At 44.4% G+C, this 25222-nt stretch overlaps 1 protein-coding gene across 3 annotated transcripts in view; it reads right to left on the reverse strand.

Annotated features, from left to right (window-relative positions):
* Window positions 1-24898, reverse strand: part of znrf3 (zinc and ring finger 3) — a 65931-nt gene extending 41033 nt beyond the window's left edge. The window contains exon 1 of one of the 3 annotated variants that reach the window (XM_085179728.1): window positions 24358-24898. In XM_085179728.1, the coding sequence (XP_085035854.1) occupies window positions 24358-24588 (231 nt within the window). In that variant the 5' untranslated portion in view covers window positions 24589-24898. Of the gene's footprint in view, window positions 1-944 lie in introns of all 3 variants that reach the window. The other 2 variants (XM_085179727.1, XM_085179729.1) reach the window with 2 other exon arrangements.
* Window positions 24899-25222: the final 324 nt, after the last annotated feature.

A 25222-nucleotide genomic window follows, 5' to 3' on the forward strand; every position in this document is an offset into this window, starting at 1 on the left:
TGGGATTAGCGTATAGGCCCATGCTACCCTTCCCCTCCTTTACCCCTCCCCTCATCCTGCCCTCAAATGTCCAGCACGGCAGCAACTTGGTCCAGACCCCGACGTTTAAGCGTTCGTCAACCCTTTTGTATTTAATTAGTCAGAAAACACAGTAAACCTCACAAACATTCTTTTAAAGACTTTTAAGTACGAGCATTTTCATAATCTGTATTTCATTTATGATGTAAAGAATGAGAATACAGGCGAACAGGTAAACAAAGCTTTGCTCAGGACTGTGAATTCAACTTTATCAGACTTTGATCAATAGATAAAATTGCAGAAAACAAATTTTGCACATGCAGTATGTGAAAGAAGAAGCAGAGACAGCTTATGGAGCTCGTGCTCGTCTGTAGCAATGCAGCATCAGAAAGATGCTTTCAGATATGCAGTTTAGGCGATGGAACCACTTCAGATGACCACAGTCACTTTGTATAGCAACCTTGGCATATCAAAGCAGAGAGCCAAACGTTAAATCAGCGAGAGACGATGGCCTCCACGGTGTTGGGGTGTGCGTGCGTATGTGTGACAGTTACAGTGTGAGATGAGTATTATAATCCAGCTGCTCTCAAATGAGGGATACAAGGCTTTCTCCAAAAGGTCAGGTTCATTTTGTCCTCGCACACACTTAATGTAGCGAATGACCTTCTGCACGACAACTGCGCAAACAAGCCGTTTTGGCCTTGCATGCCGGTGTCTGTCAGGGCTCGGCTAGACGAGGCCAACCTGAATATTGGCTCACACCACACAGTGTGTTTGCAGAGGATTGCAGCTCCCTGCCAGTCAGAGCTGAGAGGAATGTGAACTGGACTTACAGTACATGCGCATGTTCACACACTTAAATGAATGTGTACAAAGTGGGTTTCATACAGTAAGAGCTCATCACCCCCCCTTCCCTTCCACCTTACCTCTGCTTCCCCCTGTGGCCACAGGGTTTTGGGAGAGAGCGAACCAAGGTGGGGAGGCAGCCAGCATTAGCGTGGTTTCAGATTGCAGCTGCCTCCGACTTGTTTGCTTTAGGAAACACTTACTGGGGTTCCAAATACACCAGAGGAAATGCTCAGCTACGTCACTTCCGGGTCATATGGCTAAGGTCACGCGGCACTTAGAGCGAAGAAGATGAAGAGCGGGGACACCATTAAACCACATGTGGAATGTGTTATGTGTCATCTGCAATTAGCCTTTTGATTCTGTTTGAAATGTAGAGACACTTAAACAAAACAGGGAGGAATATGCATCGGAAGAGATTAGTGAAAACTGATGAACAGCCTCTGACGACTTCCCCAAGTCTGCTTTTTTCTTGGCTTGCTTGGCTTTTTCCTGAACCCTCTCTGTCTTTTGATTGTTCTCTAGTTTCTGTGAATGGCTGCACGATCACCTTTCACGGCAAACCAGAGGGAGAGAAGGAAAGCGCAACCCAGAAGCTCACGCTCTCCAACTAGCTAATGATATTCCACAGGAAACGACAATAAATAAACAAAGACCGAGCCATTTTAATGAATAATGGGAAACAGAATGAAGGGTTCTTAGGTGGAGGGAGGGCTGTTATCAGCATGCGGCGTTCTACATACATTCCTTAAGGGAAGATCCTGATGGAAAGAACAAGGGCAAAGGAAGCTATTTGGATGCTTTCCAAACTGCCAATTATGTTCTCGTTGTTGTAGCTTCTAGGAAAAGCCCGGGTCACATGGACACAATGCGTATACAATATGTGCCTCCAGAGCTTTGCATGGTAAACATAGTGGAATATTTGCTGATAAGTAATAACCGCTTGAGCCTCCAGCTCGGTAAATACTTTAGTCGCACTTTTTTCAACAACTACATTTAATTTATCCCCATTTTCTCCCTTTTATGCAAAATGCAGATGCTAAATATTCACACTGACCTTGACTGTGCACCAGCTGAAAGCTATTCTATATTTGTATATAGAAACACAAGGACTCCTGTGACACTTAGAGACTTAGAGCTTTTTATTGTCGTTGTGCAGTTTCTTGCACAGCGAAATTGGGTAGCTGAACCACAAAGATGCTAAAGTAAGAAGAAGAGAAACCAATATACAATGAAGGCGGAAAATAAATAAATAATTAAATAAATAGAATAAAGTAAGAAAAACAGTGTATATGTATACATATGTGGGTGGAACTATATACATGGTGTATGTGTAGGAAACATTGAAACAGACTGGGACACATGGGTTTATGTCATGTCGAGTGTCATTGCAACCCTTTCCCTGAACTAGAAAGTATGGAGGCCAGTTTTCCGCCACAAAAAAAAAAGTTTCCATAACTCGAAATTTCGACTTATTAAATCGAAAACATTTCAAGTTAGCTCTGCCAATCAGTAATCTACGTGGAATGCGCGCTCAAAACCGGATCGCAACTAATTGGCGCTTTCTAGAGTACGTTTGCTGATAGTAACGCCATGTGATTCAGCTAATAACACAAGGATTTCATCATTTGTGAAGTCGCGCTGAAAATAATCAGCAATTTGTGCATTCATGACTGGCTGTGATACTGCTAGCTTAGCTGTAGCATTTGTAGCTGAGGGCTTCAGCTTCCGGGTAACAAGGAAATGATGTCATTCACGTAGATTACTGACCGGCAGCGCTAACTTGAAATTTTGAGTTATTAACTCAAAATTTGGAGAAAAGTAAGTGAAAATTTCAAGCTACTTTTCTCCAAATTTCAAGTTAATAAGTCGAAATTTTGAGAAAATAACTCGAAATTTCAAGAAAGATTAGTCGAAATTTCGAGTTATGGATACTTTTTTTTTAGTGGCGGAAACGGGCTTCCATAAGAAAGTAATCATTTTTACATAACTACAAATCTGACGCTGCAGTCTTGACAAGTTGCTCCTGGATGTTTTTGCCTCAAGATTTGATCAAAGAAATCGTATTTGTAAGCCTAGCTGCAGCTTTTTCTGTGGGGCCATTCATGTTTTGATGAGGGGTAGCCATCACTGCATCATAGCCTTTTAGTAACCACAGACATGGATCACATCAATGACGTCTCCGAATACTAATATAAAGATTAGTGATATATAAATTACAGGCACAGTCAAATGATTTTTCCTGCATAGTTTATTAGTTTGTTAGCAAGCTGTGGTCAGTGCCCAGGGTCAGCCATGATACGATCCCCCCCAGCCCTCAGAGCAGACAGGGTTTAGGGGCTTGCTCAGAAACAAGCTTTTGATCAGTAAGCCAGAGCCCTAACTGTTAAGCCACACTGCCTCAAATGAAGCCAACAGTGATTCAGAAACAAATATGATGGAAGCTAGATTTTCTGTCCAGCTTTGGAGATGTGTTTTCCTGTCTTCTATTATTCATTATGTTCTCATTGTAAAGAGAATTATGAGGTGTGGGCTGTTAGTTTGGCAGACACCTTAGAGACATCACACTTATTTTCTATGAATCCATCTGAAGAAATAACAGGATAAAGTCATCACAAAGCTAACTTAAAGAAGACTGTTTTTTTTTTTTAAATCCCACCATACTTTTCATCTAAAGTTTCAGTTTAAAGCGCCCTTTCAAAAGATTCTTTCAAGTATTAGGAGGTCTGGGACAAGAGCTATGCCAGGCAGAATAGAGGTGGGATAAACCACTGGTCCGAACTTAAAAGCAGCGGTCGTCTCTGCGTGTGGTTTTTGAACCTCTCCCTGTGCTTTTTCTGACCAGTGATCAGGTTAGACAAGTCCCTCTATTCAGAGCTACGCAGCAATACCGATATCCCCAAAGAGAGGGAGGAGGGTGGAGAAGAAGAAGGGAGAAAAATCCCATCTGAGAGATTAACTCACAGCACCCAACCGAGCCAGTGCTGGGTTCACTGGCTCGCTCGGTGCTATCTTGCGCACTAGTCTCGTTCTTAACCAAAGCATGTCTTTGATACTCGACTAGAAGGAATCTGGAGGCGTTACAGGTTTCTTTTGTGCTCTACACTGCAGTTTGTGTGTGTGCGCGCGCGAGCGCATGAGTGTGTGTGCCAAGGCTGGGATTTCTTTTCTTTACCTCCCCTCCTTTCCCCCCTCCTTTCTATTTCACCCTCTTCCCTCTGCCTTCATCTCCTGCTCCCCTTCCCCCATCCCAAACACCAAATCAGTCAATCATAAACATTTCCTCTGTTTTTTGGGGGGGGCTTGCAAAATAAAATCCTCATAAATGCTTCTCCTCCGTCTACAAACTAACTCTACCGTTGAAAGTTTCACAGCCGCTGTTCCTGCGTATCATATTTTGATGTTGACCGAAGGTGGTGACCACTTCAGAAGAGTGGATTTTAGACCGAGGTGGTGGCGGGGCAGGGGGGTTGGTTGGGGTTGTGTGGGTGAGGTTTGACTCCCCTTGGAGATTTTCTTAAACCCATTACATCAGCTTTTTTTCTCCTTTATGGGCTCCAAGTCCAGGGCTTTTGTGAGGGTAGAAAATGACCTAAATTGACATTCAGAATGGTCGTGGTTGGTTAATTGTGGCCAGGCATTTTTGGCATAAATAAAACAAGATTCCAGAGGCCTTTTCCTTTAAGCCTTTTACAGATTCTGCTTTTTAGTAAGCACAGCCCCCGATAATTGTGAAGTGGTCATACCCGAAGCCACGTGAGCTTTCGATATGCTCAAACCTTGCAGATCAAAAGAGAGGAGCGTGTGCTATCAGAGTGATTCTGAGAAGTGATAAAGAAAAGGACGGTAGAATATCAGCGAGCAATTGCTCAACGCCCACATTCTGATTCACCTTTTGTAGAAACTGTGGTTTTTCACCAACTGTGCAGTTTTTAGCATTTCTGCTTCCTCAGTGGCCAACACACTAAGCGTTCCCCAGCTTTCACGGCCTCTTTGTGGCGATCAAAGTGGCACATCCGCATGCCGTTGCTCTCTTTCACTTACGAGTGCATGTTTTTCCTACAGATATGATCGCAGAAGTTGACATTTTGAGAAAAGCCGTCAACACAAGCTCTTCCCAACAAAAGGGAGAGCAGACTCAAGAGAAAAGTGTGAAATAAGAAATGAAACACCAGTCCTGCTAAGCTCTACCCACACATTCTAATCAAAAGGCTTAACAATGGCTGGCCTAAAAAACATAAAAGAGAGAGGAAAAATTCAAAAGAGGCCACTTGCTGGTGCCGGGCAAACTGATCAGCTGCACATAGACTGTCAAAAGCTAGTGGGAATGTCAAAAGCACCACTGATCTCTCTCTTTCTCCCCTAATGTGATCAAACAGTGGTTCGTTCCCGAGAGGAGGTCAAAGAAAGAGAAGGAGAGAAAGTGAATGGGAGCTTTGGTGCGCCATAGGAAGCCGGCCACCAGCAGCATATCCAAGCAGTGAGCACAAAACAACATGCTGTCTCTCAAGCTTCCTTTCACTTCCACGGCGAGAGGGGAAAAGAAGAAGAGTGGGCTGAGGAGGAAAGAGTGGCTGGGCAAACAGTAAGGGGTAAGGGCTCAAAGGGGCCCGGTTGCCCGGGTGAGGGGAACCCACTGCTTCAACAATGTCCGCCATCAACCGTCCGGCTTTGGGCCAGACCCCGCAGAGGTGCGCTTGGAGGTCAGTGGCATGGACAAAAATGACTGGAACAGGCCTGCCCCTGGCAGAGCAGCTGGGTTCAGGGTATCGAAGCCTGGGATTAAACCGCGGCGAGGTGTGTGACTGAAGAATCTTTTAAACACATCCAAAACCTGTGGCCAGTGAATCAGCTTTAAAGATTGCTACTAGTTTCATGGTTGGGCGATATTTAAAGATTTTTCAACTGATTGCAGCTGCCAGAAACAGCCATGCACAAAGTCGCTTGTGAGGAAATGGGAATACAAATCACTCGATTATGTTGATTATAAAATGGATAAAACTGGAAAGCCAACCACCTAAAAAAAAACAACAAACAAACAGATGAAGAGCACCGAAAAGCCTCTAAGTGAGCAACCAAGTGCGGAGAACAAATGCTATTAGCTTAAACTTTACATTTTTAGACATAAGTTGTAACAGCCGCCGTTTTCTTTGTGAGTATTTATTACACAGCGTGCTGCGGGGAAAAGCCTGTTCTAACGTTTGAGTCTAAGGTTGATTTTTTAGCACCTGGCGGCTCTTTTTTAATTCTCATCCGTAAATAATCTGCTCTTTCACGTGATTCAGTTTATTTTGAAAAGTCTCAACAGGATCTTGAGCTTTATTGTGAAAGGTTTATGTGGAACATAAACAAGCGGACACGCGATGGTGTTACCGTCCATGTTGCTAACCACACCGCATAAAAACAGGCGCTTGTCCATCCGTAGTGTGGTTATATTAAATATAAGAGAAAGAGAGAACTTTAAGAAATGAATATAGCCACTACAGTGACCATCAAAACGATGAAAAAATATTGCCGTAAACAGTTTATTTTGCGACACCACGAAACAAACGATAGCGTAAAATGAAACGATAGATGTTTTTATATCGTCATCGATATATATCATTATATCGAACAGCCCTATTATAAAGGATTATAAACAAAACCATACACAAAACAGCAGTGGAGTTAGCATATCGCTATATTAGCTCAATCACTCACCCTTAACAGTTTTTTTTTCTTTATTTTCCAGCATTTTATAAATGAAAAATGCACAGAAATACATAGTTTTGCTGGACAATGTAATGAGCCAATAGGATAATGTTGTATGTATTGCAATCTCTGTTCATTCAGTATGATATCCAGCTCTCAAAGCTGCTATACCTATAACCCACAGGCAATGTTGCTAGGAAGAGAATGAATTACAGCTGTATCAAAAATTCAGAACACCTCAGTGCAGAAGCTGGGGACAAAATACAGTTCATATGTGACCCGATTTAAACTGCTGAATGTTTTATTATAACTCTTCAAAGCACGTTTACTTATTCATAGTGCAGCCTTGGAGTTGTAGTTGACTTGGTTCCTTTTTCAGTACCTTGGACTTTTGATCGAACAGTTGCTCATCTTTTGTGTTGCTAACAGTTTTAAAAAGACATTCAAGAGTTAATTTCCCATCAAAGCCTCGGAAGTGCGCCAAAAGCCCGTCACCTGACACCATCTACGCGTCGTCAATCTGGGATGCTCCAGCAAACGCCTCCTGCTTTGCAAGTCTAAAGCATGCGCCGAGCTCCACTTTTTGTCCCCCCTCCGCTCGGTCAATATAAGTTACCATAACGATCCGGCCACACCTCCCTCCGACTGCTTGGAAAAAACTGTTTGCGCACACAGACCTACACACTCGCTCACTGTCCCTCCGCATGCACCAATAAAAGGGGGGTGGGGCCGCAGCGGTGATCGGACAAACAACGTTCTTGGACTTCTGCCGAGCGAGGCTATTGTGCAGGCGCGCAGTAAAGAGACACAGAGAAAGGTTGTGGAGGAGTGGGGGCGGTGTCGAGGTTGCTTCAATGGCTGGCTCCATCAGCGGGTGGAGATAAAAAGCAGAAAGGTGCCAAGTTGAGGCCTGGGCGAGGAGGTGAAAAATGCAGTGGTAGGTGAAGGCAGGTGAGGTGGATTTAGAGAAAACATTTGTTTGTCTTCTGAGTAAGTTTAAGCTCAGATAATATTATTTGTTCCAACTTAATAAACTACCTGGATTTGTATAAATCACAGTCTGATCAAACAGTCTGTTAGCCATTAAACTAAACACAATATTTGTAATATTTACTGCATTCAACTCTACTATTAGCCCGACTGACTCATGGCCCATATTTACCAATATATTCACAACCCTTCTTGATCCTAAAGTTCAGAGGTTAAAAAAAGCAAAACTTTAAATAATCAGAGCTGTTTAAATATTATAGAAGAAACTCCCAAGGGGAGAAATACGTTGGTTTGTTGATTTGGTTGAATAAACCCTCTAATAGTAAGCTTCTCTTCCATGAAAAACAAAAAACACAAAAACGGGAACATGACAGGCTCTTCCGTATGCGTGACATTTCCTCATCACCTCATGGCCACATCACCTGACCATTTAATGCTAAGCCACATCACCACTTGAGAACGGGGTCTATGTATTTTAAATGTTCCACAATGGGGTTTTTTTTTATTTAAACTTTCAGGACTTAAGCTTATGCAAGTAAAAGATAACCCAAGTTTAAGAACTGTCATTAAAAAGTAATTATTTACGATTGGAGTTCTGCATTTCAACTGATCAGTTTTGCCACAAACAGCCGCAGCTTGAGAAGACGCCATAAACACTACTGCAAAAACTGCACCTCCCCGAAAATTTATGTATGCGCCCTGGGCAATAGAACGCTTCCCTTTCTGCAGCAGGGTCAAAATAAATAGTCTACACAAGGCCAAGAGAGAGCCAAAGTATATTTTAATTGATGTGGAAATAATTCCATTACCATATATCTCCCTATAAAGGGTGATTTGTTCTTTTGATCACTTCAGAGAGTGTTTATGAAGTCACTGTGGGATCAGCTCGGGCCCAGGGGCAAGGCCAGCCATTAGAATTCCTCCGAACATTTGTTTAGCAGCAGGCCAAGTGCAGAGCAGCGCACAAATGCCGTATTGTTCCTCTCCTTCTCCCTAGCTGCGCTGCCAGAGGTACAAGCTGACGGAGACTGTAGGAGAAGAGGAACAAGAGCTCCGGAATAAGCGAGACCCAGAGGATAACCATCGTTTAAGAGTTAAACATCAAACCTACTTTACGCAAATGTATTTTCTGTCTGGCTCTTTGAAAAGCTAATGGCCGGCATCTAAAGATAAGGTCATTTCACAGTTCAGAGAACTGTTCAGCAGCCCAGTGGTCAGCTCTTTGGCATGTTGTGGCTTTAATAGTCAGAATCCACTGTGTGTAGTGCACGGAGGTAATATTATGAAATAGCTATAAATCTAAAGGCTCATGAACCTGACAGTAAATTATACAATCACAGCCAAAAAGTTCCTCCCACATTCAAATATTTGCATGGGGACGTTTGAAGAGGTTTATCTGCCCTGGAGTCCAGAGACTGTAGCGCTATAAACCCCTAGGGAGCCATGTTATTTGATTTGTTTTTTATTAGATGCAAGGAACCACTTAGCTGACTGTGACCTACGGGGCATTTGGCTCCACATCTAAGAGGACTGCAGGTTGCAAGTCCTTTTCTGGAAAAAAGAGGAGCTATGGCAAATAGTGTCCCTGGAGACAAAAAAGGCTTGAAAAACTGTCTGAAGTTAGAGTCATTTAGAGAGGATGTCAAAACAAACAATCTTGAGTCTTCTCAGGAGGCAAAACTCTTTTTGAAAACCTCTTAGGTGGCTTGGACCCATTTCAATGTGAAGTACTTTGAAAACTAAATCTTGCAGCAGCAATTAGTTCAGAACTCGTGTTCGTTCTGAACATTGAGATATTGGTGAAGCTAGATTTTAAACAGACAATTGATGCGATGAAAACACTGTAGAGGAAAGGGGCAAACGAAGGCTCCGTGAGGGTATTCCAGCACTTCACCGTGACGTGTTAAAGCTGACTATCCAATTCAGAAGATCTAAGGGTGATGAATGGTAAAATCGGACGGCTGGACATTCAAATGGCCTGGCAAGTTTGGCCTATTTCTGTATATGAAATTCCACTGCAGCTATGGGTCAGGACCTCTTGGTCCTTAGGAAAGAATGTGTGACTTGGAAAAGGGCTGTTTGCATCCTCTGGCCTCCCAGCTGGGAGGAAAGAATAAGGATCAAAGAGGCTCCACGAATCTCTAAGAGGGGCATTTGGCATAGACCCGAAGGGGCATGTGAAGGGTCTGGGAGAACTTTCACTCTTTATGCATCAAGCCTGGAAGCCCCAAACAGCTTCTCCTTTCTTTGTTAATAATTTGAAATAAAAAAAACATGAAAAGACTGCAACTAGTCTCAGCTATTAGTGCCCCCAGCTAGCATGTAAACACATAAGATGCACAGTACAGTGAGCAGTGTGTTTACCTCACTGGCCATCTAAGCAAAGGTAACCTCTTTCAAGGCCATTGCAGCGCCTTCTTTGTGAAATGACTCTTTTGGGCTTATCTGCCAACTTCATATCAGCTTTAAACCAGCTCAATGGCCCACAGTCAAAGAAATCACAGCTTTCAGTTTTTATTAATATCTTACATCTGTTCCATGAACTGCATGAGATAAATTTCATCAACATGATGTCCCCTTTTCAAGCCTCCTGACTTGGGCATTTTTCCCCATCTTCTTGTTTTGAAACCAGATGTCACCAGTAAGGTGGTAGACTGTCCACTTGTATAGTAGAGCCTTGTCAATCACAAAGAAGAAGCTGCTACTTTCAGCTGTTCCCTTGTTCACAAAGAGCTGCCAGTGGGCAGCGCTGCATGTTTGATTTGACAGTTTTAATGCCGGATGCCCTTCCTGATGTAACCCCAAAGGGATTCATGTATCCCCCCTGGGATTAGACCAGGGACCTTGTGCTTGTTTTGAGAATGTGCAAATCACAAAGCCAAAGTCTTAAAAAACAAAAACATACCCTGCTTTTGATCTTTTTTAATACAAAAAGAAGCTTCATTAACAAAAACATCATTTTGTATTACATGAGACCTGGAACTAGTTATTTAGACCATAAACTTGGTTACTTAGTTAAGTGTCTACTGAGTCAGGCAATACACAGGATCATTTCCTCATAGACTTCTATACAAACTGCCTTATTTTTGCACCTAGAAAAGTCAGTCTCTGCAGCCTCTTGCAAAAATCAACAACACCAACATAACTGAGTATATCCCCACACAGGTGGCTATTATAGTTGCTGTGGGTGTGTCGGTCTCAGCTAAACTCATGTGTATGAATGCAACAGGCATGTCACAATAACAAGGGCAGGTCCTAGGCCAAGAACAGAGCGTCTTTTGTGGGGCGAACCTGGACGATCAGCATCCTTTGTCGGGCTTCTGCCCCTACGAGAGAGCTGAATCCTCCAGACCTTCAGCACCTAGCCTGCCAGCCAACCAGGGCCCAGCCTGGAGAAGCCTGTCATCACTACCACAGAGGCCTCTATTCATCCTCGCAAAGACAAAGCCAAAAGTGTACAGCAGCCATCCAAGGCATCCCAAGCATCCAGATATCCACCAGCGATATCATTTTAGGCTTTTGTGAGCCTGTGCTTTGGTTTACCCGCCGGTCTATCCCTACCATCCCTGCTCTCCTTTCCCTCCATGTCAAGGACTTATCTTCTTTGTGACGCACAGACCTGACATACGCCGCTACTTTGCATTGAAACCGGATGCCGATTAGAACTTAATGTAAGGTTTTAAATATACTTTACACCTGTTTTAAGGTGTATTCTCTCATTGGCCACATGTGAAGTGACACTTTTACAATCGCTGCAGCAGTTTTGTTTTTGCAAAAGACTATTTACACTTGTGCTCTTTGTTGGCTGAGCAGGTGAAAGAACAAAAGGCAAAACAGCTTCAACCTTGTCGACGTGTGCATTACTGCCCATTCGCCAAATGCTTACACTCTCTCCAAGTGTCGTGCAGAAAGCTTACTTGTGTAACTGAAAAGGCAGGTGTTTAGATGACAGTGAGGCTGCACCGTAAAGAATTTACATTGCTGGCTCCCATGTCAGAGCCTTTCCGGCACGGCCCTCCTCTGGCCACACTGGGCCCCCAAACTCTTGTGGTGAAATCTCCACCTGCTGATAACATCAGCCCCCAAACCTCCCCCTCCCCTTTTTTCTCGGGCATGTGTGGCGGCCGCTGATAAAAGAACGCCAGATAAGAGGAAACACAAGCTGTGATGAGGAACACATTGCGAGCCAGGAGTACAGAAAAGAACATCAGCCCGGTGGAATGGAAAGACAAGGAGAGAGATAGAAGGAGGAGGAGGTGGAAAAAAAAGGAGGAAAACAAGCCTTGGAGGAGTAAGAGAAGAGAATGACAAGGAGGCAAAGTGAGAATCTGAGACTGATTAGAGGAGAACACCGGGTGGAAGAGAAGAAAACGAAAGCTGTTGTGTATCCCGAGGCTAAAAGCAGAGATAAGATTACGCTCTGTGACACAAAACTGAAAAATACTAAATATGAATAGTTGCAAGACTTAAAAACACACGTTAGTCCTGCAGGGAAACTGCATTAAGTCTTTACAGTGTATTTTTGAACCAAACCCGCTGCTTCTGAGATTCAGGATGCATGTGGTTTGTGGAAAAAAAAACAAAAATTGAACTGCAATCAAGCTCACAGACAAGTACCTATAAATATCGAAACACTAGAAGTAGCATAAATACATAGCACTGCATCCACACAAGAAGATTGCTGCGTACAACATTGTTGTTGTGTTTCGCGAACACGACAGAAAGGGTGCAGTGTTCGGAGCGAGTGGTTTAGCTATAAAATAAATACATTCATAAACTCCATCGACTGACAAACTTCCAGATCTCACAAAACAGGAATCTTCTGCTGATTCCAGATCTGGAAAAGGGAAAACTGTGAATGTAAATAAATCTGAGCTGTTGACACAGGCAAAGAGTGGAGGAGACAGGTGCCACAATGACACCAGTAACCTCCAGGGGATGTATGCATCCCATAGCGGTGTCCCCTTTCAAGATGGACACCAGAGGGGACAAACCAGTTGGTCCATCTCCGGGGTGTGAGCACAGCAGCGGGTCACTCTGTTACAGTCAGAAACATCCGCAGCGCAGGCAACGCTTCGCGATCATTCACTCGGTTCCTTCGGCACAAAATCTGATTCCCGTCCGCACTAAAAACACTTTGTGTCTTTAAGTACAACACAAATGTTCATTTGTCTCATTTTAATTATATGCTGAGAAAAAACAAACTTTCTATTTTACTTTGTGTTAAATAATACAGGACACAATCAGCTCTGGTATGCTTAAAATCTAATCCATCATATATGCTACAAAGCAGTCTATTAGCCTGCATTTAACCCAGTACCTCCTACCCCTGGCCAGGCTGCCTCCCATTGGCTCAGATTCAACGCAAAGTGTCCCGCTAATCCAACGGTTGTCTGGCTACGCTGAAAGTCACCTCTGAGTCCAGCTCTAGCACTCGCGTCAGGAATCCACAGGCTCTTTGCATACCGAGCGGCCGGATATCCTCTAGTTAAAGAGGGTCCTCTAAGCCAGGGACATGTGTTGGAAGACTGGGGAGGGTGACAAGGGGTAGGGTTGTTTTTCTGGGCCTGGATGGCAGGGACGTTCAGGCAGTGCTTAAAAGGCCTTTAGAGTGACATCAGCATCACTTTGAGCTGGCACAAATAGTGAAATGAGAGCGGTTCCATAGAAACCAATCCATTTTCCTGCTGATCCTCGGAGCTCTGCAGCGCGCCGGCTAAAAGTGCAGTTGCTCTTGCTCTCAGCCTGCGGATCTGCGCATCTGTGAAAGGCTTTTGTGTTGCTGTTGGGGCAGAACAAAGTGAGTTCAGGTTACTGCACTCCTCCCGTTATTGGCCCACATTGTCTCTAATTATTCCAGCAAACATTGACACAGCATGTGTGGTCCCACTTTTATACACCCTACTCCTTCCCCTCCCATGCGGAACAGAGACACAAGACGGAGCGAAAAGACACCGAGAAAGAACCAAGAGAAGGAACGAGCAAAAGAAACGCGCTTGCATTCGCAGCTGTTTATTTTTTTTTTATGACACAATTATACGTGTAACTGGCTTAAGATGCTTTCATGCCTGTGAGGAGGACTGTTGTGTTATCCTCACCTTTCCTCCGTGCTGCCTCAACTCACAAGGATAGAAGTGCCATGCCAACTCAAGCTTTTAATACATAAGCAACCAAGACCAATCAGCGGGGGGGGGGGGGGGGGGGGGGGGGGGGGCAGACTGCAAAAATGATGGAGACTTCCTGGATGCAGTAACCAAAAAGCTGAAAAAAAGCCCTTCTCCACAACTTAAAGCTCAATCCCACACTCTAATTTGAATTCTGGAGCTTTCCCGTTGCCTGGGCGATTCAAACTCCAGCTTTTGCAAAACAGTAATTATGACAAATGTATGCATCAGTACCTTCCCAAATCCTCCGTCCATGAGCTTAGCTTGAGGCAGTGCCGCAGGAAAGCTGACCGAAATGCATAATGTGCGGTTGCCAACAGGAAACGGCTCAAAAAACAGGCACGCGGATAAACTCGTGTTAAATCAAAACATAAAATTTAGGAAATGTCGTAACAGGCACCTTCATTTGTTATCACCTGTTATCATTTGGTGGCAACACTGCTGAAAAACCTCAGTGGAGTGTAAAGCCATTACGGAGAATTCACATAAAAGCCTTTCGGAGAAATTCCCATCCAGATTTTTTACTGGAAGCCCAACTGACAAAGTGACTGACTCAGTTGTCAGGAAGCACGGCATTTTAAGTTTTGCAGATGGGTTCTGATTAATGTTAATGGATTCATATTTTCTGAATTTAACAACCCTCACCGCCTTTGAGACCGGATGTTTTGGTTTGAAGCTAATTAAGATTAGGACAGACGAGTGTGGCACTTGCGAGCACAAAAGCCCTGAGTGCTCGACAGCGAGTCGAGACCACATAACTGCACATCTAATATCACAAAAAGGGTTATTACTGAAGCATACATGCACCCACTCGCTACCCCTCAAAAGCACCATAAGGTTGCAGCTCCTATATTTTTTATGTTGAGATCGCTGGTCACACAACATCCACCCAATGTAGTATCTTGGACTCCCGGCCTTGTCTTGGCAACATTATACGCTGTGAGCTCTGGTGTGGAAGTCTCTGAGCGAATAAACCCAGTCTGGCCTCATGTTGCTGTTTTTTTCCCGCCAACACATTACTGACTGTGCACTATGACCATTCATTAGCATGTTATAGAATAGCCTTTAGATGACTGCTTTAATAAGAGCCCACAGCTTGCCAACTTAGTTAAGTTTAAAACAAAAATAATGCCAAATGGGTCTCACCTAATCTTACTCCAGCCATCACAGACTGCAACATTTCCATAATAATTTTCACATTTATGTATCTTTTATTAGGCTACAGGGCATGTTTCATAATAAAGACAATGGGAACATCTGAAAGTTTTATTTAGTTTACAACTGCTGTGAAAAAACTGAAATTATTGCATAAAGTTCCCAGCACCTAAAAAAAGTGCATTAAAAACAAATTTGGTCTCATTTGTCTTGTTTGTTTTTTTTGTATAAACTTACAGTATAAAAATGACAGTGTCCCAATGTGTCAAACTACTCCTGCAATGATGCTCAGATCACAAGCATCGTTACTTTTAGATCATAAAAGTATCAGAGCTTCTTCTTATGCGTAAATAATACAGCCTTCAGATCCTCCTGCATTCATTACATGAGAGCGAAAAAGATGCTTCCAATATGGCGAGGCCACATTCCCCGAGATGTGTTTACTTCGAAATGCCTGCGGGATGCATGTCACCCCGGGGGTGACAATTTGACTGTGTCACATGCCTGTGGGATGCAGACAGAATAGCAAAGGGCTGTATTGGCCTGTCTTTTTCTGTCATTCCCATCCTCTCCCACTCCATCTCTCCCTTCTCTTAAAACAGAATTCGGAGAATCTAGATTTCCTTGACATGTCCAAGGACACGCTGTCATTAGTGAGCCAAGTGTGTTTGAACAAAGTGCCCATACAGTGTCAGGGGAGAAGGGGGGGGGAAACAAAGCATATCTCCTCGGCCTTTTATGAAATTGCTAAAAATGGGAAGAGCAGCTTTTACAATGATGTGCGACACAAGGATGAATCTAGATAAATACAAGAGAAGTTGTGAAATAGAGAAAGCATACTGACAAAAATAATGATGTCCTCCATGTTATTTTGCTTATTTAGCGAGCTGTAAGTTGTGGCATATGCTAAAAAGAGGGGGAAAGTCTTGACATTTTTCCTGACAGTAATATGCAAGAACAATGAAAGGTGAACAGATGGATTGCAAGGAGAAAGATATGGACACAGCTGGTCAGGAGTAATTATCCTCACCTTTTCATAAACCTCAGGCTCATGCTGAGCCAGGAGGGTACAGGTGGTGGGGAAGGGTGGGGTCTTGAGTAATGCAGAAAGAATTTGCATGACATAAAAAGTCGCATCTATTAGCCAAACTGATCATGACGATGTTTTAATGTATTTAATTACAGATTAGGCGTCTCGTTCATCAAAATATACCTCTAGTGCAATGTTGTTGAAATAAAAACTCACTTTAAAATAATATCTACACTGATATTAGTGAAGAAAATCATGAAATTATAAAAATACAGCTTTCCTCTACAGAGTTCCCATGACATTTTGTATAATATTGGCTTGGACAGAATATCTAACATGTAGTATTGGATATAGCATGTAAGCCTTCCAATAATGACTAAAAGACTTAGACAGCACTTCTTCCCCAGCCTGAGGTTCAATTGCAGTATCCACCTAACAGCAGCACCTTAGAGGCAACGGCACCTGCAAACTGTCACTGAAACAGGGCCAACGCAATCTATAACTCACAGTGGTTCGCCACGCTTTCTGCCCCTCGCCGTCCCAGCAGCACAGAAGTCTCAGCGTGGATACAATTATGTGAAACTGCTGGCTATTTTGCTAATGAGGCTTTCACTGATGATGTGCTGACCACATAAGGAACATTTCCAGTGTAACTGAGCATTTTAACTGCTGGAACACCAGTAAAACAACAGGTTAGAATGAAAAGCAGAACACCATATGTCTTTGGGTTAGACAATATTTTAAAAATCAGTTTCTGGCAGGAAAAAAAATAATCAGAAATGAACTGACATTTGTAGCAATAAAGGAAAGCTTTGATACAAATTCAGTTTTTTCCACCCTCCATGTAAGTATATTAGCAATTTGCTGCAATAGCCTTGAGCTGCAGCATGCCTCTTTTTTTTCTAACCAGCGACAAAGGCTTTGTGCTGCAGTCCTGACTTGTGAAATCGACCCCAGGATGGAGGAATTAAAAGGCTGGACTTCAAATGAAATAAAGTGCAGCTGTTTAGTACTAATTTAACTTCAAAGGGAACATGCACTCGCAAAACAAGGACGAGGAAAAGATAACTTCAATCGGAGGCATGCAAATAACCTCTGGCATACTGAATCAACAACAGCAAATTACTGTTGCGCGCTGTCAACGACGGAGATTCTCTCCAGCAGCGTGTGCTCCGCAACCGTCATGGGAGCTGTCAATGAGTTATCAGTCCGATTATCATGGGGGCATTTTGAAGGGATCTGTAGTCATGCGCATTAGAAGAGAAGTACACGCTATCTCACACATGTAAACACACGACCTGTATAAACTTTACAAAGAACAAAGTCAACTCTGTTTCACCTGTTGTATACTTTAGAAACGCCCCGTGCACACTAAATCCATTTCCTGTTCCTTTTCCCCCCACTGGGATTCATCCAGCAGCAGTGTCAGAGGGTGACCCAACACCTTCACCTGCAAGGTGCTCAGGCTTCAGTCAAACACTCAAAGTATTTTTCTCACCGTGCTTGTGCAAGGGAACACCTCCATCTTTATTTGTATGGGAGCGGATTTAGCTCGGGGGCCTGCAATTGCATCATCGCTCGGTTTTGTGGCGACACATATCAGGCCCGGCATTAGTCAGAGAGGCCTTTGAAGAGTTTGGCCCGGCCCTCGCTCGCTCTCTTCCTCTCTCCGCCCTCCCCTCCACCCCCACCTCCGCACTGCCTTTGATGTTAGCACGCGGTGCTGCGCCGAGCGTCGTGGCCTCCCAGGCCTCCCCGCCTCGCCTGATCCTATCTGCTCAGGCGGCACATTCATGTGGTTTACACCCGCAGCATGACTCCCGGCAGCTATTCGCCCAGCCCCGCAGGCCCCTCCCTGATCAGCCTTGTTCAGGGTCCAAGGGCTGGACAGAGCTGCCGCATGGCCTGAGCTGCCGGCAGGGATCGAAGAGAAGAAGCAGAAGAAGAACCGGAGGAATTGTGGAGGCTTTATGGAGGCCCTAGGCTGTACCAAGGAGCTTTTATTGGCATCGTTTGTCAGTGAAGATTCTACATTTGCAGATTCATAAAATGGAAAAAATTTCACCTGACCCTTTGGGATTTCAGGAGATGAATCTGTTTTACGTTGGCAAAGAATTTACTCTTACAACTACAGAAAAAGTCATTCATCTTAAATGAAAATGAGTTTTCCTGGGGATAGTCCTTCAGCAAGCATTACAGGCAACGGAAAGCAGAAAACCCTGTGTCCCCAATACCTTCAGAATCCCCATGAAACAAAGACAATATAAAAATAGAGTCGATTTTTCACTTCAGAATCCAAGGCGCATGTTTAGCAACGGGAAAAGGAGGAGGTGGGAAAATGCAGCGATATATCTTCATTGCAGAGCCAACAGACATGCAGTGCTGTGCCAGAAAAAAAATTACACAGATAACCCAGCTTGTTCACATCTGACCAAGCGAGACCAATCCATCATACCTCTGACCTCATTGTGTTACAGCCTGCATCGTCCTCATTACTGGAACAACTACCTGCAGACACAAAAGGAGCCTCACAGTGCTCTACGATGGGAGGGTATAGATGAACGTAATGGGGTCAGAGCTTCCACCTGAAATGGATTTATCCCCATATGGCACCCCTGTACATGACCTTTGGGGAGAGTTTCTCATATACAGGCTGTCAGGGGGAGCATTCGCAACAATAATATGGTGCATAAGACCGAGGTTGATCTGACACGCAAAACCCGTTTCTGCTTCACTGAACCATACAGAAATTAAAATCGAGCAGAGTTAGTTCAGCTAGGCCACAAAGTCGAGCTTAACTGCAACTCTGACAGAGCAGCTGATCTCAGTGTCAGCTTGTATAAGCTGAACAGTCAAGCTGATATCCTTCTATACACCCGGTTGGTAAATGTCACATAAGGTGCATTTATTTGCTTCATTCTGTCTGTTTGTTTTGCTTTGCATCTGCAAGCTACATTGCAACCCACATGCACCCCAGCACCTCCTTTTAATGCCTTTAGCAGGTTCATATCTGTCGCCTTTGACATCTGCTTTCCCTGCATGCTCCGTCCTCCCATAATGGAGTCATGTTGGTAAATATAAATGTCTGCAAGTTGAAATAACAATCTCCTTTAGACTATAGAGGTCCTGACAGAACTATGGATCACAAAAGGGCAGGATCTTCGCGTATTAATAGCACCATTGTGTGCAAGTGTTTTTGTTCTTACGCATGAGGCTCGTCATTATATAACGATGTACACAAAAGAAAGAACTTTGAACCCGGTGTTCTTGAACTTGGATGAGTCGGAAAGATCTGAGATAAGACTTCTCCTTTCATGAAAGACAAACAAGACGAGTGAGGGAACAATGACAGTAAATATACTTAGGAAGGATGAAAAGAAGACGGAGCGCAGGGCTAAGAGTGGAACTCTTTGCACAGCTACCTTCACTGGCAAAAAAAAAAAAGTACAACAAAAGGGGCGAGTGGCATTGTGGCCTTCCACAGTTAGTCAGCACATTCCTTGCCGACAACAAAGCATGCCTCTGCCTGGATGAGCTACTGTGAGCATTGTCATTTCATAACCCTCGACCCTTTAGCCTTTGTTTTGGAGACCCTCTGTGTCAGTAGATAAAAATGTGGGCTGGGAGGATGAACTGGGCCTTTCAGCACCATTTCATCAAAGACCAGGCAAACACACCAGGGGTTATTCAGAAAGTGAAAACTCTACTCAGGACTTGTCTTCAGTGAAAAACCCTCACTTAAGACAGGCAGCATCAAAGAAAAATCATAACCTTGGGGGAAATATGAATAAATATTTCCTCATCACTCAAGTGCAATACAGAGGACATATGCAAGGATTTCATACAAGTGAGCTCAGACATGCAATCAATAGATTGCATGTCTGAGCTCATGTCAGGAGAGGACTGACACGGGTGAACAAAGTTACTCTGGAAGAGGATGGATGCTGGAGAGGAGGCAGCCGCAAGCATCACCCTGACTGCTAATCTCTCTTGGAGTTGAACATCAAAGATAAGCTCAGCCATTCAGCCCTGTGGAAACTAACATAGCTACTGGGGCCACCAGTACCAACATGCACTTGTTCCAGGTGGAGCTGTGCATTCGGTGGAAATGTGAGGCTCGGAGCGGCAAGCGCAGGAAGATAAGACAGAGCAACAGAGCCAGCGGCAGGTGAGAAAAACAACAGTTGAGGGTTGGAGAAGCAGCATTTCTGAGTTGAAAGAAGTTTGGACAAGTACTATGTGATCAAAACAGGAAGTAAGGCATTTTAAGATTGACAGACATCTCAATGTTGACTAAAGGTAATCATTACCATTTGGCACACGCTTCTTTGAAATTACTATTATTGGATCTGACAGAAATGTTTTGTTATATCAAGCAATTGGGAAGTAAAAATGTCAGATGTTAGCAGGTTGGTGTCCTAAGAAGTGCAACTTGTTTAATATCACTGGGGAAAAAAAGCTGTTTTTCAGCCAAATTTAAAGACATTAGACGATAAAGGAATTTTTAGTTATGTTTTGACTTTAGGGAAGTAAATGCAACCCTGAGATTTATTTCAAGAATGAACTGACTTCCTGTATCCTAATCATCAGGCTGCCACTGGAGCAAGGATAAGTGGGACACAGAGGTGGGGAACGGTCTGAAACTAAGATCCAGGGGCAGCGCAATTCAATATCAGCCCAGTTCACCTGAGCTTCAACTCGAAGTCAGCGGACGCATCAAAAAGACCAGAGCAAAGGTGTGGGATGAGTTTGTGCATATAAGAGGGGGGTGTTAAGCAAGAGAAAGAGAAAAACAGTTTAGTCTGTTCTATTCCAAAAAGGGGAGAAACGCAGCCTCAAATTACTTTGGCTGGGACATGAAAGTGAAACAGGGTGGCGGTTAAGAGACGATAGCACTTAAAATACAGCTGCGACCGCCAAGCCAATAAATGGAAAAAAGTAGGGAGCAGCACTTTTAACCTTTTAAACCAGCATTTGTGTACTGCTACTGTTGCTTTGGCGCTGGGAGTGGCCCGGTCCCTGGCACCTACCGTCTGGGACCGGCCCATTACGGCCTCTTGGGGTTTCCAGGCTGTGGCGAGAAAGCGCGCTGGATTCCTTAAACCACTAAAGCTCTCATTATAGTCTAAATGCAGCGCGACACAACTCCTGCCAGCTCCAAGGTAGGAGCTCCAGTATTTAAGCTCATCGTTGTCTTCGCTGAAACCACCACTTTACCCCTGCACAAGAAACAAAAACACAAAAAAACCCTCCAAAACTGCCACCTTGAAAGAAGTCGCAGTGTTCATATGCATGGAGATGAAGCTCAAAGGCGAATTCTGGGTGCTTCAGGACGTGGGATTGAGGGGATGCTCTGTGTCCCCTCTGAGAGAAAGCAGGCAAGAGCCACGTTATTCCCTCCGGTTCTGGCCGATGACACTATGAGTTCCATCTGGTCCCCTGCATGCCCCTGCCACGTCCCTGCCTCAGCTCTTCACTCACATGCTGACAGCACGGGCCCGCTGGAAATCAGAGGCAGATGTGCACTCATGCAGTGCATCGAAGCTCATCTCGCTACAGGAAAGATGATTTGGCGTTTGAGAGACAATAAAGAATGATGAGCAGCAGATGGCGTTTCCCTTCGTATTAGAGCCATTCTAATCAGAAATGCCGTGCGAGTGCTGTCAACGGCGATCAGAATGAAAACAGCACAGCGATGAGAAGCCTAACTGAGTGTTTTGCTTAAATCAAATCATCGGTAAACGCAGAAGCAGGATCTGCTGCCGGCGTGAGAAACGCACCTGCTTGAATCAACCAGGGAATGATTTGGTTGTGCCGTCAACGCCCTGCATTAAAGGTTTAACCGAAGTCTGAGCTGCCGCTAACCCGTGGAAAAGTACAGCAAGACTGCAAAACAAGAAATCAAATATTCAGTAGTTCAATTGCAGGTGATCCAAATTAGGCTTTATCAACAGGTCACGCCTGTTGATACACACACACAGTGATTTAAGGAGACATTGATTACTTTGCTATTATGGAGCTGAACTGTAGCAATCAGGGAGCTGCCTTGGGAAGCCTGGGGTTTGGCACTGTGGCCAGATATGCGTCATCATGCTTCCCCCCTTTTAGAAGAGCGCAAGAAGCAAATTAACTTAATTTATTATTTTTGGCCCTGGGAGCGTGTGCCACTGTTTTCTGCACTCTTCAGTCAGATCAGCGGGTGTGTTAGCTTTAGGGAATTAGCAAAACCAGAGTCCAGAGCGTACGAGTGGTGATCGCGGTTGGGTCTTTGCTCAAGAGTGTTGCCAAGGCCTCCCCCACTTTTCCCCGGAATCTGAACCCATACCTGCTGAGGTCTGACCGCTATTATACACACACAATTAAGGTAGCGCAAACCCCTCAGGGTTCTGATCAAACAGAGGACCGGAGGGCTCCACAAACCTCAGGAAGACTTAAGCGAGCTGCTTATTCGCTGAACTCGAAAGCCTCGAAAGTGGACAAGTGCAACGGCTGCCGAGATCACCAGAGACAAGAACCTAAATATTTGAGTTTAACCCAATTCCAGTGTAAAACAACACCGCAGAAATTTCCCAACGCATTCCTGCAATGTTATTTTACAAGTACAGAATTCAAAAGTAGGAAATTGGATACCAGTTTTTAAATTATACTCCTCGCGTTGTATGATTGTCATTCATTGTCAGTTTCAACTTACATAAATCTTTGGTAAAATAGGAAATTCAAGACAGTGCTCGGGCCGGACAAACTGCCCCTCATTATAGCCTGACAAAATATAAGCTGTCTCTAAGTGGTCAGAGGCCATGTTAGCAAAGAAAGCAAACCTAAATAGATGTGGTTTTCAATGTAAAGCTGAGGTCCGACAATTCTGTGTGGTTACCGAGTGGCGCCAAATGGCCATCACTGCGTATAAACAGGGCCCATTTCTGTGCTGAGTATCCCTGCCTTTGATCTCCACATATCGTGTTTATTTCAAAATAAGAGCCTATGTTTTTTTAGGGGGGAGAAGCAAAAATGTGCACTCAGAAGATGCTGCAGAGTAGCTGACTACACTGTTGCAGAGAAGTGAGGGATGGCTGCAGGGTGCTACTAGCTGTCTGGCTGACTGGAGAGCGTGACGGCAATGCAACAACACAACTGAGGCTGAACCCGATTAAGCCTCAGATCCACCACGACCTGTCCTATACCCTGCAAAAACAAATGGTCAGGAATGATTATTGCTGTGGCTTCCGGGGTACTGATGAGCTCACTGACACCCATATTGAAATGATGTCTCTGATCACAATGCAACTGCTGACAAACTTTATGCACATTGCCTTCATATGGAGGCATTTGCTGCACTCTGGCTTTTACAAACATCTCCCAGTTATTGCATCAAGCTTCAAAGAGAGGACACAGGCCATTCAAAAACTGCTTTACATTTGACTGGCTTGGAATCGCCCACAAAGAGCTGTGCACCCCCTGATCCAGGACATGTTAGAGGTTAGGAAATATAACATTAAACATCAAAAGCTTTTGCACATAACTACAACCCAAACTCTTAAAAACAGTGTCCAAGCACATTAGGCAAGAATAATAAAACATCAAATACACCCTTCTGGCACTTAAGAGAAGCTTCATATTTTAGTGACTCCCACACAGAGTTGGTCCAAGCATAGCCAGCTCCAGCCAAGTGCACTTGTCATGTCTGAGGCCAGGGAATTAAAGATGGAACCGGGATGCTTCTTCCACGACTACTACGCACTCTATTCTTATTTATTTGTGTTTCCGGAGCCTTGAAATAGTTACAAGTGAGCCTTATCCAAAAACGTGCCACTACAAATGTAGCGGTGACGGCTGCACACCAACAGGGTGCAGGAAGCGGGACGTGGGGTTATTTTACATGTTGGTCCGGTCAATAAAAGCAGACCTATTCCACTATTAAAACTTGCTTTGGGTGGTTTTAGAGCGGATATAATAACGCGGCTCAGCTCTGACACGGACAAAGTGCTAAATACGCGCAAATAGTGGCTTCGTAGTGTTTTAATAGTGGCCCTTGCGAAATGCGTAACGCCTGCTCGCTACGAGTTTGCAAACTTTGTGGAGGCGGTGGTAGGGTTGTAGCTATTTAAGAAAACGGCTCCGAAATGCGTGTGTTTCAGAGTGAGGGCGACTGAATGTAAGGCGCGTTCAAGTGAGCTCCAGACATCAACAAAATAACTTGCAAGAGCATGTTTTCCCTGTGAATGAATTCCACAAGATAGGAGCCATCTTGTGACCGCATATGCTTGCAAGCTTCGTTACCATCCTCACACACACTGCCCGCACACACACACACACCATGTACAACTCTTGTCAGCACCCCCAAGTCCCAGCGGAAAAAGTTTCTAGGAGGGCAGCTTGGTTAAATTACAGCCCGGCTCCCGGTAGCGTTGCTCGGGACCGCCGCTTGTCATCCCCCCCGTAAGAAAAAGGACACTTTGCACGTACTTGAACGATCTCCCCCTCCGCGCTGATAGTGGCTCCTGCTTTGGAGAACCGTCCTTGCAAGCCAGTCGTGTAAGTAGTATAATCTCCATTGGGACTGGACTCGAACAGAACCACTTCCACAAAGGCTGTATCCTTGGCGAAGACGGTACCAAGAGAAGCGGCGACCACCAAGATCACCAAGACCACCGAGTCGGGCACACGATCTGAGCCTCTCCTTGGTAAAATCATCATCTTGCCGGCTGGATCTGCGCCGATCGGGACATAATTTCACACGGATGAATTAATCGGGTGAAAATAATCGAAATCAGGTCTGTGCGCTGTGCGGGCGATGCGTCAAGAGTCAAAATTGTGCAATAAAAAAACTGAGCCTTGGCTGAAGCGTGTTTATTTCACCACTGCGAGCCTTGTCAATTACATTGCCTGCAAACGCTGCCTCTTTCCCTTGCTCTCTCGCTCCCTCCCTCTCTCTCCCTCTTTTTTCTCACCCTCCTCCTCCTCCTCTACAAAGCGGATCTCCTTTGATCTCTAAACACGTGATTTTTTTTTTTTTTTTTTAGTTTTTTCTTTCTCTCTTCCAAAAGGGCTCTATCCCCACCCACCACTCGTTCTGACCCTCTCCTTTGCACTCCCCTTTCCGAAGTGCCAGCACTCTGTTAAGGAGGCACCATTGACTTCACTGCGCACTGAAAGAGGCACTTGTTGTTGTTTCAGGTTAAATTTCAAAGTTATTTGAGTCTCTCGAGTTAAATATGAATTACAGTCCGTATATTTATTCCCTTTAGCATTCCGCGGCTGCCCGGTGGCGTTTTTCTTAGTTCGGAGTCCTCGGTTAAATCAGTTTTCAGCCGTCGTGCCACCTTAAAAC

The sequence above is a fragment of the Neolamprologus multifasciatus genome, chromosome 12, assembly GCF_963576455.1.
Source record: "Neolamprologus multifasciatus chromosome 12, fNeoMul1.2, whole genome shotgun sequence".
Lineage (NCBI taxonomy): Eukaryota > Metazoa > Chordata > Actinopteri > Cichliformes > Cichlidae > Neolamprologus > Neolamprologus multifasciatus.